General features: G+C 49.2%; 1 protein-coding gene across 2 annotated transcripts in view; it reads left to right on the forward strand.

Annotated features, from left to right (window-relative positions):
- Nucleotides 1–16,434, forward strand: part of STK38L (serine/threonine kinase 38 like) — a 419,201-nt gene that overhangs the window by 102,913 nt on the left and 299,854 nt on the right. For both annotated transcript variants that reach the window (XM_069628096.1, XM_069628095.1), the window contains exon 4: nucleotides 15,775–15,897. In XM_069628096.1, coding sequence (XP_069484197.1) covers nucleotides 15,775–15,897 — 123 coding nt within the window. The remainder of the gene's footprint in view (nucleotides 1–15,774; nucleotides 15,898–16,434) is intronic.

Here is a 16,434-nt window from a genome sequence, read left to right on the forward strand (position 1 = left end):
AGCCTTTTTCGAGGGGATTGGGTCCTCCGACGTATTCCATATCTATGACCGTAATCACCACAGCTGTGCTGCTTTGGAAAATCTTTCGGCTTCTGCGTCAATGACGTCGATACGCCGCCCTCGAGGACCTCCGCCGACGTCACTGGATGTTATAAGTAGGACGCACGACGCCCGTAGCCTCAGTTCCGTTTTTTCCGCGAACGCGTTCGCTTCGGAGATCTCGGCGCGCCTCGACTCTTTGAAGTTTCTGTTCTTCATCGGTTCTTCAAACCTGTTGGTTGTGAAGTTATCCTTTGTGATGTCTACCTCATCTTCCACCCCGCGTCCGGGCTTTAAGTGTGGGGACTGTGGGTCCAAGATGTCGGTGACAGACTCGCATGACGCTTGCCTCTGGTGTCTCGGGGAGGCCCATGACACGGATGCTTGTGTCGACTGCCAGTCGCTTACGTCCAAAGCCTTGCGGGAGCGCAAGAAGAAACTGTCGGTAGGTAAGGTGTCCAAGCCACGGTAGTCGAGGTCTGCGGGGCTTTCGATGGAAGATTCGAGGGGCGACTCTCCGCATAGTCGTCGGAAGTCCAGTGGGTCTCGGAGTAGGTCCCGCCACTCCTCTGCCTCTTTGAGGCACTCCCGGAAGCACAGTCATCGGTCGCCTTCCCCATCCTCATCCGAGGACTACGCCCGTCGGCGGGTTGCTTATCCCACCAAGCATGCGACGCCGGAGGAATGGGCTTCCTTCGGTAAGAAAAAGCTAACGATTCTCGAATCGCAGGGCACTGGTCCGTCCGCGCCTCTGAGTGGGGTCGGTCGTGATTGGTCGTGAGACACTGCTTGTACGCCTTCGGGCTTGGGTGGTCGGCACGATTCGCGGGAAAGGTCCCGCACGGACAAGGGGAATCGTTCTCGTACTGCCCGTTCCAGGTCCCGGTCCTCGACGCGCTCGAGACCGTGTGCACCTGTGGTGTCTTCGAGGAAGACGTCGACGCCTGTGGCACCGAAGTCGTCGACGGACTCTTTCGAGGCTCCGCCTCTGAAGAAGTCGTTGACGCCATCGGCGCCCAGGCTGTCGAGGGACACGCTCGGGGCTCCGCCCTCGAGGCCTGTGTCGACACCGTCGATGCTGTCGGCGCCGCGTTCGACGCCGATTCACTCGACGCCTTTCGAGGCTGTTTCGATGGTACCCCGGGGCACGGTGGAACCCCCTAGACTTTGTTCCCCATTCTGTGCCCTCTTACCGCCATCCTGAGTACATTTCAGAGGTGGATGAGGGCTCTGATGGCATGGTTCCTGATACAGTGCCAGATGAAATTCTCTCGGGCCATAGCCAAATTGAGGACCTGCGTCAGTCCCTGCACGATGCCAGTGGTCTGGACACCTCTCCGGAGGTGGAGTTTTGTAGGCCTGAGCCTGGCACTCATGCCGACTCCTCGTACCGGCGCCTTATGTCTAGGGTCACCGAGTACTTGGGGTGGTCTGCTCCCCCAGGGGATTTTCTTCAGGATGACCTTGAGGATATCCTCAACCAAGGTCCACCAACTGACCCGGTACTGCCGTTCCAAATGGCTCTACAGAGGAGGGTGGTGGCGGCTTGGACTGCTCTGGAGAGTCTCCCGGCAGTGGGCAAGTCTTTGCCGCGAAAATACCACCCAGCCAGTAGCGACCCCTGCTACTTGACCAAGCACCCCACTCCGGAGAGTTTGGTGGTGCATGCGGCTACGGCCCCAGCAAAGCAGGGGTCGTATCCTACCATCCCTTCCGATAGGGACGACAAGCGTTTTGATGGTTGGGTGAAGAAAGTGTTTTCTTCAGGGGGTATGGCGCTTCAGGCGGCCAACTCCGTATGTGCCTTGTCACGTTTCACGCACACTCTGTGGAAATGTTTCCTTAGCGGCTGAACATATTCCCGAAGGGGACGAACGGGATGTTTTCCTTGACATGGTTCAGGATGGCAAGGATGCCATGTGTGAATCCGTTCAGTTGGGTCTGGACATGGTTGATTGCGTCAGCCGGTCCATGGCGGCGAGCACCGTAATACGCAGGTTTGTGTGGTTGCGGAAGTGTGGGTTTGCTCCTGATGTGCAGGCCCGGCTCCTCAACATGCCCTTTGACGGTGAACATCTTTTTGGCAGCAAGACTGACTAGAGCCTTGAGAGGTTGCAGACCTCCAAAGCTGCAGCAAAGTCGTTGGATGCTGCAGTTCGACAACCTCTGCCTTTTCGTCCTAGGGGACAGCAATGGAGGGGAGGTTCCTTTCGTTATTACTCCTTTGGTAAAGCGAGAGGAGCTGCCAGTCAAAGGGGCCACCATAGGAGTGCCGGGGGTGGAAAACAAGGTACTCGAGGTGCCAAGGCCGCTCGGGCAGTTGCCTCTTTGCCCTCAGGCAACGCCGCAGCCGCTTCAGCTCGGTCATGAGACCATGTTCCATGGTTCGCCGGGTTGGGGAAGGTTGGCGCAGCATCTTGTAGAGTGGCGTGCCATTACTTCAGATGTGTGGGTTCTGGAGATCATAGCCACGGCTACTGTCTTCTTTTCCGGCAGAGGCCTCACGACAATCCACCGGGGAATCTCTCTTTGAAGAGTCCGGATCCACTCCTTGCGCAGGAAATTCAATCCCTGCTGGAGAAAGGCGCCATAGAACTGGTGCCTGTAGCGGAGAGGAACAAGGGATGGTATTCCCCTTATTATTTGATTCCCAAGAAAGACTGGGGATTGAGACCCATCATGGACTTGCGCGGTTTGAACAAACTCCTCAGGAAGGACAAGTTCAAGATGGGTACTCTCTCGTCCTCCAGGCCCTTCAACTTCAGGACTGGTTGGGGTCTCTCGACCTCAAGGACGCTTATTTTCATGTGCCGATCCATCCAAAGCACAAGAAGTACCTGAGGTTCGCGGTTGGCGACTCGCTTTTTCAGTTTCGGCTCCTGCCATTTGGATTGACCTCCGCCCGAGGGTCTTCACCAAGCTCATGGTAGTGGTGGCAGCACATCTCAGGAAAGGGGGATTCATGTCTACCGCTACCTAGACTATTGGTTGATCAGGGCTTGCTCTCCCGAGCAAGTCCTGGATCATCTGTCGGTCACCTGCCACTCACTCCACGTTGGGCTTCTCCCTCAACTTAAAGAAGTCCCATTTGACACCAACTCAGAGGCTCCAGTACATCGGTGCAGTGCTCGACACGTCCCTGGGGCAGTGCTTTCCTCCCCAGGTGAGGGCTCATCACATTCAGAAGATGGTGCACAAGTTTCAGCTTGCCCAGAGTCTCCCAGCGTTCGAGTTCGAGATTGCTCGACCTCATGGCATCCTGCATTCTTCTGGTGCCAGAGGCCAGGTTGCGGATGAGATCTTTGCAATGGGCACTCAAGCTCCAGCGGTCTCAGTCCTCCGCGGGATGTCGGACCCTGTTCAGGTGCCGGCCTCGGTCGCCCAGGACCTTCTGTGGTGGGCCATCGAAGGCAATCTGATGAAGGGGCTTCTTTTTTGGCTACCTTGGCCGGAGGTGACGATCGTGACGGACGCATCCCTCACAGGATGGGGAGCTCATGCCAACGAGTTGACTGTCAGCGGTCGTTGGTCTCCGTCGAAGTCCAGACTACAGATCAATCTGTTGGAGCTGAGGGCCGTCAGGCTTGCCCTGAAGGCTTTTCTGCCGACTGTGCGAGGAAAGAATGTGCTGATCCTGACGGACAACACAGTGGCCATGCATTACCTCAACAAAAAGGGGGGGGGGGGGTCAGGGTCACTTCCTCTGTGCAGGGAGGCGATGCAGCTCTGGTTCTGGGCATTCCAGCAGGAAGTTTCGATCTCTGCAGTTCATCTGGCCAGAGATGAAAACGAGACAGCGGACGCTCTGAGCAGGCCGAGCGCGATCTTTCACGAGTGGGAGTTGGCTCAGGAGATTCTCCTGGAGATCTTTGCCCTTTGGGGGGACCCCTCAAGTGGATCTCTTTGCCTCCAGTGTCAACCGGAAGTGCGAAAGGTTCTGCTTGTGGGAATTTCCTCCAAAAGGAGCCTTAGGAGACGCGTTTGTGGTGGAGTGGTCTTTCCCACTGCTGTACGCGTTTCCTCCAGTCCCCGTCATCCCGCAAGTGCTGCGGAGGTTACAAATGTTCAGTTCCCGGATGATCCTCATTGCTCTGGCGTGGTCCCGGAAGACGTGGTACCCGGACCTTCTCGACTTGTCCATCTGCCCTCCACGTCGTCTTCCCTACCGAGACGATCTGCTCTCACGGGAAGGGGGTCAGGTTCCCCATCCAGAGGTCAGATCCCTCAACCTTCACGCTTGGTTTCTGAAAAGTTGAGGCATAAGGATTGGGACCTCCCTGAAGACGTGATGGAGGTGTTGCTTTCGACCAGAAGGCCCAAGTCCCTGTACCGTTGCCGTTGGCGAAAGTTCTGAGACTGGTGCAGCATTAAGAATGTGGATCCTTTTGCATGTGACATTCCTGTGGTTCTGTCTTTTTTGCTTTCTTTAGCCCACAGGGGCTTGCAAGTGGGTACGGTTAAAGGTTACCTGGCGGCGCTGTCCATATTTAAGCGCTCGTCTGAAGTGTTCTTATTTTAAGATTCCTTTAATTTCTCAGTTTCTAAAAGGGCTCACTAATGTGTTCCCTCCGTCACCTTTCCAGGTGCCCGGTTGGGATTTGAACCTTGTCCTCAAGTTTCTGATGGGTGCTCCGCTTGAGCCTTTGCATTCTTGCCCTTTGAGACTGTTAACTCTTAAAACTGTATTTTTGGTTGCGGTCCTTACAGGCACTTTCAGTTAAGCCACCCTTCACTGTATTTCATAAGGACAGGGTTGTCCTTAGAGTTCGTCCTTCCTTTCTTCTGAAGGTGGTGTCGGAATTTCATTCAGGCCAGAAGGTTTTTCTTCCGGCATTTCATCCTCCTCCACATCCTGGTAAGGAAGAGAAGCGACTCCATAGGCTCGATCTTAGGAGAGCTTTAAGCTTTTATATTTCACGCATGTCCCGGGTCAGAGTGGACTATCAACTCTTCATTGGCTCCGCTGGTAAGCGTTTGGGACAAGCTGTGACTAAGCAGACTTTGTCTCGCTGGATTATTCTGGCTATTTCTGAGTGTTACCGCTTGGCGGGTAAGGACCCACACCGGTCGGCTTGCGGGCCAATTCTACCAGGGGTATGGCTGCCTCTACTGCCCTACAGAGGGGTGTTCCTATTAGTAACATCTGTGACGCAGCGACCTGGGCTTCGGTCTATACTTTTGTACATCACTACTCCCTCGATTCCATCCGTGGGCAGGATCTGGCCTTTGGCAAGGCGGTCCTTTGCTCTGCAATTTGATTGGGCATTCTAAATTTCTTTTGCTAAATTATTTTCCCACCTGCTTGCATTGGTACTGCTTTGGGAGTCTGTCATAGATATGGAATACGTCGGAGGACCCAATCCCCTCGAAGAACAAGTTACTCTCTTACCTGGTAACGTTCTCTCAATAGGATGGTCCGACGACGTATTCCATAGCGCTCCCTCCCTGCCTTCCCCGCTACAGAATTTCTTATGCGATTGCAGCTTACGTTTCCGCAAGGCTTTGTGTGGTCAGACTGGCAGAAGACTGGTGCCACACGTTCGGGGGAAAAAAACTACAACTGAGGCTGCATGCGTCCTACTTATAACTTCCAGTGACGTCGGCCGTCGGAGGAGGTCCTCGAGGGCGGCGTATCGACGTCATCGACGCAGGACGCAGACGCCGAAAGATTTTCCAAAGCAACACAGCTGTGGTGATTACTGTCCTAGATATGGAATACGTCGTCGGACCATCCCATCGAAAGAACGTTACCAGGTAAGAGAGTAATCATATTCTCAATCATAACAAACTGACAATAATGTAAGTGCCAGACCAGCAGTTAGGCTAGGAGGAATTGTGCCTGGTCCAGGATGGCCGGGTTAGTTCAGGGGGGGGGGGGTTGCCTCTTAAGGAGGCGCGTAGTGCTGCAAGTAGTGCGGGGGCCTGGAGGCAAGTGCAGGGGCCTGGAGGCAAGTGCAGGGGACTGGTGTGGGGACCTGTAAGGTTCTGAGGTGAGCCAGGCGACCAGTCGGCAAGCTGAGCAGAGGGAGGCGATAGTAGGTAGAAGGTAGAAAATGGAGATTGGCAGGGGAGTGGTTGAGAGAAGGCAGAGGAGAAGAGGAAGGACTTGAGGAGTTTCCTGAATTTAAGCAGTTCTGGCTCGAGTCAGTGTCAGGCAGGGAGACTGTTCCAGAGAGTGGCCCCTGCAGAGGATAAGGATCTACCCCGCAAGTCTCCGTTTGGAAAAAAGGCTAACTCTCAGAGAGTTGGAGGATGAGCGGAGTGCTGTAGAGGAAGTGTATTGGGAGTGTTGTAAGGAGTGCGGGCCCGGCCCCAGAAAGCCTTGTGAACTATGCAGAGGGTATTGTATTTGATCCTTGCAGCCATGGGGAGCCAGTGGAGGAATTTCAGTGCCAAAGAGATGCCGTCCCTGGGCTTGAGGCCAAGGATAAGTCTTGTGGTTCTGTTCTGGATGAGTTGTAAAGGTTGGAGTGTGGAAGTAGGGAACTTGTGAAGGAGACTGTTACAGTAGTCGAGTCTAGAGAGAACCAGAGCTCTGGAGACAATGAGTCTGTGGGGGTGCGGGGGAGTGAGAAAAGGTAGGATACCTCGGATGAGATGCAGCTGATTTTTGGGATATATCTGAAATGTGTGAGGAGAAGGACAGGGTGGAATCGAAGATGACGCCCAGGTTTTCTGCCTCACTAGTGGGTGAGGGTGCTGGGCCCAGGGAGCCTGACCAGAGTGAGAGTGGGGAAAACGGGAGCAGGGGTCCCAATGAGGACACTCTCTTTCGTAATGGCATTAAGAAGGAGGTTGTTGGCTGCGCACCAGGACTGAATTGCAGACAGTGATGAATGTGCAAGGAGGAAGAAGAAGCTTGAGCGTAGCTTGATGGAGAGCGGAGTGTCGTCCGCATAACGTTGGAAGTGAAGGAAGAGATCAAGTCGGCCAAGGCTTCCATGTAGATATTGAATAACCAGGGGGATAGGTTAAATCACTGAGGGACCCCGCAAGTAGAGAGAGTGATCGCGGAGAGAAAGGGCCCAACTTCAGAGCTCCTCAGCCATTAGAGCAGGACATTGTTATCCTCGAATACTACCTTTTAAATCATTGGAGTTATTGCACTGAAAGAGGTCTCTGAAGTGTTCAGTGAGGAGTGTGTATTTGTTCCCCCAAGTCGAATCTGGAGGAGTCACTGGAGACCAGCCAGCTACGCTTACCATTACTTCACCAGACCATTTTTCATCTCAAAGATCATCCAACCGATGATAACCATTTTCTTCCCAAACAAGCCGAAGACTACCTAACCAGAGAGCACTTATAGATACTACCTCTAGTCATCGTACCAGGCACACAGCAGATCGCAGAAGGCTAGATCCCATGGGTGAGGTGGATAGAAGCCTAACAGAAGTAAAAACCAGCCCTGCGCGTCTAGAGGTGTCCGGACTCCTTGGATATAGGACCCCACCAGTCATCAACCATGTCAGGTTGCCTCCAATGCCCAGGTTTTTGACGATGCCTCAACATGGGCGTTGTCAAAGGAGGTATATTTAATCAAGTCCTCTTCAATCCTCCAGACAATGGCCTTTTTTAAATAATCTTTTTTGTTACATTTCTTTTTTTATTTTTTTAACACGATTGCCCAAGCATACCCTCCAAAAAAGCACTTCTAGAGGCAACCAACAAACTACTTTAGAAAAGGGCAATTCTCCCTGTTCCTGAATCACCATGGGTAATGCTGAACTACCTCACTATCTAAGATGAAACCCGGTAGAGACTGCCTCACCGTCAGGTGAGTAAAATCTACTGTCTAGATCCGGGCGGGATTTATAACATTGATTATACTAGAGACAGAGCTAAAGTAACAGGTTGACCAACAGACTACCAATGGTCAATACACATTTAAAACATTTAATTACAAAACATTTTTTTAATAATAAGTATCTAACAGAGCTACAAAATTATTAAACCGTGTTGTCATCAAGACCTGAATCATGGTCAAAAAACATAAATATAACACATAGGAATTTGTTAGTATTCGTTATGATTTGTTTTGTTGACCCGGTTTCCTGATTTGCGTTGCTTGCTCTCACTTTCTTGCATGTTTGAGATTTGTAAGCTGTAGAGGTTTTAGACGATCCTTTCAGATGCAGGATCATAGGGCGGCTTGATAACCTGCGTTCTGGTTATTTTTCTTCTGTATATCTTCTGTCTTCCGTATATATTATAAAATTCGGAAGAAAAAATAACCAGAACGCAGGTTATCAAGCCGCGCTATGATCCTGCATCTGAAAGGATCGTCTGAAAACTCTACTGCTTACAAATCTCAAACTTGCAAGAAAGGGAGAGCAAGCAACTCAAATCAGGAAACCTTCCCACATGAATGTAGCTGCAAATTTAGCGAGAATCCTCAAATGCATATGAACCATTAAGCCGAAGAAAGGCTATAATAATAAGAAAAACCACTGCACGACCAACCAGAACAGCCAACTCTTTCTGCCTCCAAACCCCTAGATTCCGACAAAAAAAAACAGGAGGGAATAGCTTCCCTGTGCAAGCAGCCCAGTACTGGAACGCCCTACCAGTTGAACGAAGAAGGAACCAGCCCTACAACAGCTTCAGGCACCATACCCGCTCCTGGCTTCGACGCAATGACCTCTGAAACCGGTGACCCTGAGCAATTGTGACCTGACGACACACATACCCCTCCACTCTTACATGTAAAATGTACATAATGTATTTACTGTATATAATTTGTTACCTTTCCACCCTTACGTGTAAAGAATGTACATAATGTAATTATTGTATTCAATTTGTTACCAACAACCTGTAATATGCAACCTGTAACCAAGTTCTAAGCATTCTTGTTGTTCTGTGCGCCCAGCTACCCAAGGGTTTTCGGGCGCCCTATAAATAAACAAACAAAACATTACATTTAGCCAATCTGGGGCTCCAGATTCGTACAATAAAAGGATGCCTAGCAGCGCTTTCTGTCTTATTTCAAGATGCCATTGAATGTACAATTTTTGAAGGGTCTCACTAACGTGTACCCCCAACCCCTAGTCCCCCTCCGTCATATTCCATGTCCCTGTTTGGGATTTAAATTTAGTATTACAATTTCTTGCATGCATTCCTTTCGAGACTTTGCATTCTTGTCCTGTAAGGCTTCTCTCATTGAAAACAGTCCTATTAGTGGCTATTACATCAGCCCACAGGATGAGTGAGCTACAGGCTCTCTTGTAAGCCTCTTCGCACCATTTTCCATAAAGATAAAGTAATACTCAAAGTCAAACCTTATTCCTACCCAAGGTAGTCTAACTTTAATTGGTCTCAAAAAATTACATTGCCATTTCTATACTCCCCCCCCCCCCCCCCCCCCCAGCCCCCCCCCTACAGGTAAGGAGGAAGGAAGGCTTCACAGGCTGGACCCAAAAAGGGCGCTCACCTTTTACTTTGCTAGACTTGGAAAGTTTTGGCAAAATTACCAACTTTTCATTGGATGTACCGGCCACAAATTGGGCCTGGCAGTAACAAAACAGACTTTATCCAGATGGATCATTTTGGCAGTTGGAGAATGCTACAAACTGGCAGGTAAAGAACCTCCAGATGGGCTAAGAGCTCACTCCACTAGGGGCATTGCAACTTCTGCGTTTCTTCAAAGGGTGTCCCGGTGCAAGATATCTGTGCAGCTGCCACCTGGTCGTCTAGGCATACATTTGTAAAACCTCATTGTTTAGATTCAACCTCGTCACATGGAGGCCTTTTTGCAAAGGCCATTGTTCACACGGTCCATGATTAGGGTAATTGGTACTCCCCATCAAAGATGAGGAATATTTGGGAGGACACAATCCATTCGAAGAACAAGTTACTTACCAACTGGTAACGTTCTTTCGACTGGATGTTCTTCCGCGTATTCCTCATTGCCCCTCCCAGCCCACGCCACCGTACAATTACCGTGATTTACACTCCGTGTTTCATGAGTGCTTACGGTCTAGGGGTACGCCTGGTCAACTCCTCAGTTGAGGATATCCAAAAAACAGGACTGAAGCCAACGTGCACGGCTCGAGCTATTCATACTATGGATGACGTTGACGCTCTGCGGGAGCCCTCGAGGGACATTGACACCATGACATTGAGCACATCGCCCTCTGGTGTGGAAAATTCTTTTTCCGAAGCAGCAAAGCTAATGATACGAATATCAAAAAAAAATTAGGAATATGTGGGAGGAACATCCAGTCGAAAGAATGTTACCAGTTGGTAAGTAACTTATTCTTATTGTGTAACTATTGCTACTATGGGCCTCATTACGAGGCGGGCGGAATGGGTTTAACGGCGCCGGTAATGGTTTATGTTTATTATTTGATAATGCGCACAAAACCCAGGGGTAGCCGGGCGCAGCAGGTACAAGGTTACTTAAGCTTAGGTTACATACATACGGATGATAAGAAACATATCAATACAGTACATGTATGTCAATACAAACAGTAGAAATGGGAGCTAACAAGTTAGTGTTAAGAGTACATATATACAGAGAGGTAGAAGGGTAAGGGCAGAGTGGTCATGGAACCGGATTTCAGGAATATCACGACAGTTAGGTGCAGCGAGGTTAGTTGTCGTTGGTCCAGAGCCAGTTTTTTACCTTACTTCTGAAGCTGGAGTAGGATAGGTTTGCTCTTAATGCAGTGGGCAAAGCATTCCAAGCCTGGGCAGCTCTAACAGGGAAGCTTGCTCCGCCCTCTTTGGATCGTCTAAATCTAGGGGTTTCTAGCAGGAAGTGGTCAGTAGCTCTGGTGTGGTGGCTGGACGATTTTCTGGTCAGTCTGGCCGAAATGCAGGAGGGTGCTGTGTTGTTGAGCCCTTTGTGTGTGAGAGAAAGTGTCTTGAGAAGGACTCTGTTGCTGATTTTTAGCCAGTGGTGGCCTTTCCTGATGTTGGAAATATGTGCTCTACAGGGTATGTCAAGGGCTGCTCTAAGAGCGTTATTTTGAAGGATTTGCATTTTATTTATGATAGTTTTATTGGCTCCTGCATAGAGGGCATTACAATAGTCCAGCCTCGACATTACTAATGCGTTAACTAGTGTGATGCAATTAGTTTTGGAGAGGTAAGGTCTGCAAGTCCTGATTAATTTACAGGTATACGCTGTAGAGGATGCCAAGGTGTTAACTTGTTTTTTGAGAGCTAGAGTGAAATCGAGGTAAAAGCCTAATGTTTTTACCTCGGTTGCCACCTTGATTGTATTGCCATCTATGTTGAAATTGCGATAATTGGCACTGAGTTTTTTTAGGTTGGAGTCGGAACCCAAGATCAGTATCTCAGTTTTGTCGTCATTTAGGCAGAGGCCGTGGGAGGCCATCCATGCCTGAATGAGGAGGTAGATTTTGTTTACTAGAGCTGTGTCTTCGACAAAATTGACTGATAGAGGTATGAGAATCTGCGTGTTGTCTGTATAATTGGTATAGGTTACCCCTAATCTGTCAAGTTTGTGGAAGAGTGGCTTAGTAAAGATATTATACATAGTTGGGGAGAAACATGAGCCTTGTGGGGCACCACAAGGGATATGGATTGGGTCCGCTGCAGCTACAGGGGAGAACACTCATCGTACGGTTAGCTAGGAAGGATTGTACCCATGCTATAGCTTCACTTGAGAAATGGGCGGTGGACGCTAAGTGGTTGCATAATACTGCATGATCCAACGGGTCAAAGGCCGCTGATAGGTCAAGGAGGAGGAGCATAGCTGTTCTACCTTTATCCTTCAACTCGTCGATTTGAGTCTTGAGGTCGATTAGGGCCGTTTCAGTACCGTGAAGTGGTCTGAAGCCAGATTGCCGTGAACCTAATAGCAGGTGTGACTCCAGATAGTTTTGGATCTGGAGGTATGCTACACTATCGATGATTTTAAGGAGAAATGGGACCGTAGTAATGGGCCTGTAGTTGGTGGGGATTGCTGGGTCAAGTGTCTGTTTTTTGAGTAGGGGCAGTACCCAAGATTCTTTAAGGTTAGTGGGTACAGTACTCGTATTGAAGGAGGCGTTGATTAGTTTCGAGATGAAGGGTGCTAAATCTCTGGCTGCATTCTTGATGATTTGCGCAGGGCAACTGTCGCCTTGGCAGTTCGATGGTTTAAGGGATAGAATAACCTTTTGAGTTTCCAGTATAGAGATGTTAATAAACCTGAAGGGATTACTATTGCTTTGGGTGGATATGCTGGGTGTTACTTTCAGTGGGGTGGAATGAGTTCCACTAGGGCTCAAGGAGGCTTTTTTCTTGGCAATTTTGGATTGAAGGGATGTGATTTTATTTGCTAGGGCATTTTGGATGCTAGTGCACCAAGGTTTGTCCTTGGCGACATTGTCTGTGGGGGCAATTGGGTTTTCCAATTCCCAGAGAATAGTGAAGAGCTCTTTAGAGTTCGAGTTGGCTTTACTGATTCTTTCGATGAATTAATCTTTTTTAGTTTGAATTATTTCCTTCTTGTAACTTTTTGTAAAGTTGGCAAGTGTGGTTTTATTTTCAACAGAGGGAGAGTGCCTCCAGATAGCTTGGAGTTTGCGTTTTTGGATGCGCATTTCTTTGAGTTGGGGGGTGAACCATGAGTTAAGGTGAGCTTCACGTTTACTTTTATGGAGTTTGATAGGGGCAATCAAGTCCAGAGCTTTGGTCATGGAATTGTTAAATGCCTCAACTAACTCGCTAGGGTTAGATTCACTGGTACTGGCGGAGAGAGCTGGTAGGAGTAGTGGGAGAAGTTTTTTAGCCGTGATTTCTTTTTTGCTTCTCGTTGGCATGGGGGGGGTACTATTTTATTCTTAAGTTTGGGAGGCTCTATGCTGGCTGTAGAGCATATAAAATTGTGGTCCGTCCATATTTGTGGTAGAATACTAGAGATGGTGATGTCACAGTTAGGTTGGCTATCCAGTCTAGTATACGTCCTTTTATGTGAGTAGGAACTAGGACTTTTTGGGTAATGCCATGATTGACTAAAATGGATTGGATAGATTGGGCTTGTTTATCCTCAGCGCCGTTAAAGCCTAGGTTAAAGTCACCTAGTAAAAGGAGCTGGGTGGAGTCTTTAATGCTGTTAGTGAGGAGACTGGATAGGTCTTCCTCGAAGTTGCCTAGTGGGTCTGGAGGTCTGTACACTAGGAGTATCGTTAGTGTGCTATTGTTAGAGATCGGTATTTTAGCTGAGAGAAGTTTGCATGATGTGATTGCTGGGTGTGGGGTAAGTCTAGCAGCTAGCTGCGTTTTGGTTATGCTGGCCAGGCCGCCTCATTTAGTGTTAGGCCGGTCGACTCTTAGGATATTGTAATTGTCCGGTATGGCAGTCATGAGGGCAGGGCCAGCTGCATCGTGGAGCCAGGTTTCGGAAACAGCAAGGATATCGAAGTTGTCCGTAGCCAGTAAATCGGCTATTTCGGTATTGTGAGCTATAAGGGACCTAGCATTAATAAGGGCTCCTGATAAGGAGGGAGTTGTAGTGGTGCCTTTGACAGATCTTAGACTAGGGTAGTTAGGTCTCCTCTGTTTGTGATATGGGTCACCTTGTAGTTCAGGACGATTTACCGTCGCTGAGGCTGGGAGGTCAGGATTAGTGGAGGTGCGTATAGGGACTGGTGGACTGGTTCTTTTGTTTTTGATGTCATGAAGTCGAGGCAGCCTAGCTCTAAGTCGCAAGTTTCTCTCTTGTAGATTGCATGGGGTGGTATTGGTGAGGGCCATTATAGTGGTGATGGTTAGAATGGTCCAGGCTATGGACCAGGATGTGTATAGGAGGCAAGTCTGTAGTGTGTGCATATTGGGCGAAAATGACAGTGGCTGGTATATTAAACTAATCCCGTAGGGACTACGGTACAATTATGGTGATGTTTTAGCACCAAAGTTAGTGGCACTTAGGGCAAGAGGGTCACTCTAGAGGGTGCAGCTTAGTTACTGAAATACAACCGGGCACCATAGGCTAGGAATATTGTGGAGACGGGCAAGGCAGAATCAGGTTTGCTAAGGCAATGTGCCGCAGGCAAGAGGTGTGACTAGACAAAATATAAATATGGGCAGAATCGAATTTCTGAACAGTGTGCAGTTAAGGCAGGTTCAATTGTCTACACAGTATGCAATTATGGGCAGATTCGAATTACTGAACAATGTGCAGTTAAGGCAGGTTCAATTGTCTACACACTATGCAATTATGGGCAGATACGCTTTACTGACAGTATAGCACAAGCTAGAAAAGCAGGGCTAAGCGGTGTACCGTAGGTAAGTTCACTTTGGCAGCATATGTAGTCAAACTGGACATGTTTAGATCCACTGGGGGTCGCTTAGGGTGATCAAACAGTGAATACACTGGGCATGGGTGCTTCGTAGGTAGGCACGAGGAAAGCAAGCAGAAGGCAGTCAGGTCACATTGTTGGGCCAGTCTAAGGCAGTGGCTTACACAGGATGAAGGATCGTAGCACAGCAGTGCGAGTTATGATGTAGGACGCACAGTCTATGGTGTGCGTGACTTGACTGAGTATAGGTGAACTAAGGGTGGAAAGAAAAGTTACCTCATTGGAGGGGACCCGACATACGATCGGCATCGAACAGGCATAAAACAGGCAACAGCCTTAGTTCCTTGGGATTTAGTGAACGTGGGCCGGCTTCACCTGCCGGCGCCCAATGGACGATAAGAATGGTCAATAGCCAATCGGCGGGTGGCGATGGCTTGTGCTGGGAGCCTGGGTAGGCAGAGGAGGCTCCAGGATGCAGTGGGCGGTCATTTTGGAGAGGGGCAGTTCCTCGTGTACCGGAATGGAGTCAAAATGTACACAAAGGTGCTCCTCAGTGCCTAGTGAATCTAGGCATGCGGTTTTCTTGGCAGGGCATTCAGGAGCGGTCGAGTGCAATTGTAGGATGCGAAAATTGCATTTTTAGAAAAAAAGCACAAGATGCCAGCGCTTACCTAAATATAATCATGGTAGGGGGAGGCTTCTCCTCAATAGGCCCGCTGCTCCTGCAGGGTGGGAACCTATTTGGTGGAGCTCCTGCTCCTCGGATGGGGTGGCCATGGTGCTGGCACCGTTAAACCCAATCCACCCTTTTACGAGGTTCCCTTGTGGGACCCGCTCTGGACGTCTGATTTTACCAGTTGTCCTGAGCGGGTCCCACGAGAGGACCAGGGAGCTAACAACGGGCCCGTTGTTGGCTCCTTCCCCATTCCCATTGAGCCCTATGGGAGCTCGAATGGGAATGGGGAAGGTCCGGGTTCCTTGAAAGTGGAAATACCGGGCCCTCCAAGGTCGGAATGGCCTGGTATTTCTCCATTCAGGGAACCCGGACCCAGACCTAAGTTTGGAGGTAGCCATGCCCTTATTGAGGGCATGGCTACCTCCAAACTCTTAATGAGGCCCAATGTCTTTGCCTGCAGTCATTGTGGACTGCTTTGCAATCCCAATGATTTGCTCATTGTGAGAGCCTTTTTCATCTGTAACCTTCAAGTAGCAGTGATACACATCTAGGGCCAACAGTCATTAGCCTGACATGTGTTTATTTCAGCAATCTTGTATGCAGTGTGATATCCCTTGTGCTCTTAGGAACAATGTACGTAAGGGTTGACCAGCATAGAGATCAGTTTGATATGCTTTGTAAAGTAACATTGAACTTCTCTCCATTTTTAGAACATAAAATGCCCACTGAATGTTGTTTTTATTCCATTGCAGCTTTTAGACAGTGAATGTTTTGATATTTTAGTAACCCCCACCTTCATCTTTCCCCCAGAAAAAGCTAAGGAGGTCACAACATGCTCGTAAAGAAACAGAGTTTCTGCGCCTCAAGAGAACGCGACTCGGCTTGGAAGACTTTGAATCTCTTAAAGTCATTGGAAGAGGAGCATTTGGAGAGGTATTGTCTGAAGTTATTCTAAATGATTTGTAATTAGAATTAATTCAAAGCTATTGTATTTGTTTATTTATACAGCGCTTATACACAGGTGAGTGCTTCAAAGCGGGAAGGGAACAAGAGTATACAGTAATCATTCTTAGGTCTTGAAGTTTCTGAATGATCTAAACCAAAAACTAGCATACTAGGCCTGACAGCATTTCTCCTAGTTGTGACCAAGCAGGGGGGGGGGGGCAGAAAAAAGGGGTGGACAGGACAGACTAACATTACAAGTCCTTGTACATTTTAGGTCTTGCAAGCGTACAGACTGGGGTGCGAGTAGGTGGTGAGGTGAGGGTGGGGGGAGCAAATGTGTCCAGTCCAATAAGGCCCTGGGTTAAGTGCAGAGAAGTTGCCTCACTTGTGGAACGTAAGCTAAAAGTGCAGTAATGCTGAACATAGTACAGAGACCCGGAGGCAGTGCAAAGACTGGCGGGGGTGCCTGGGGGCCTGTAAGGCTTTGGAGGTGAACTAGGCAACCAGTCAGCAAAAAACTGAAAC

Source organism: Ambystoma mexicanum, chromosome 12, assembly GCF_040938575.1.
Source record: "Ambystoma mexicanum isolate Mex_15411 chromosome 12, UKY_AmexF1_1, whole genome shotgun sequence".
Classification (NCBI taxonomy): domain Eukaryota; kingdom Metazoa; phylum Chordata; class Amphibia; order Caudata; family Ambystomatidae; genus Ambystoma; species Ambystoma mexicanum.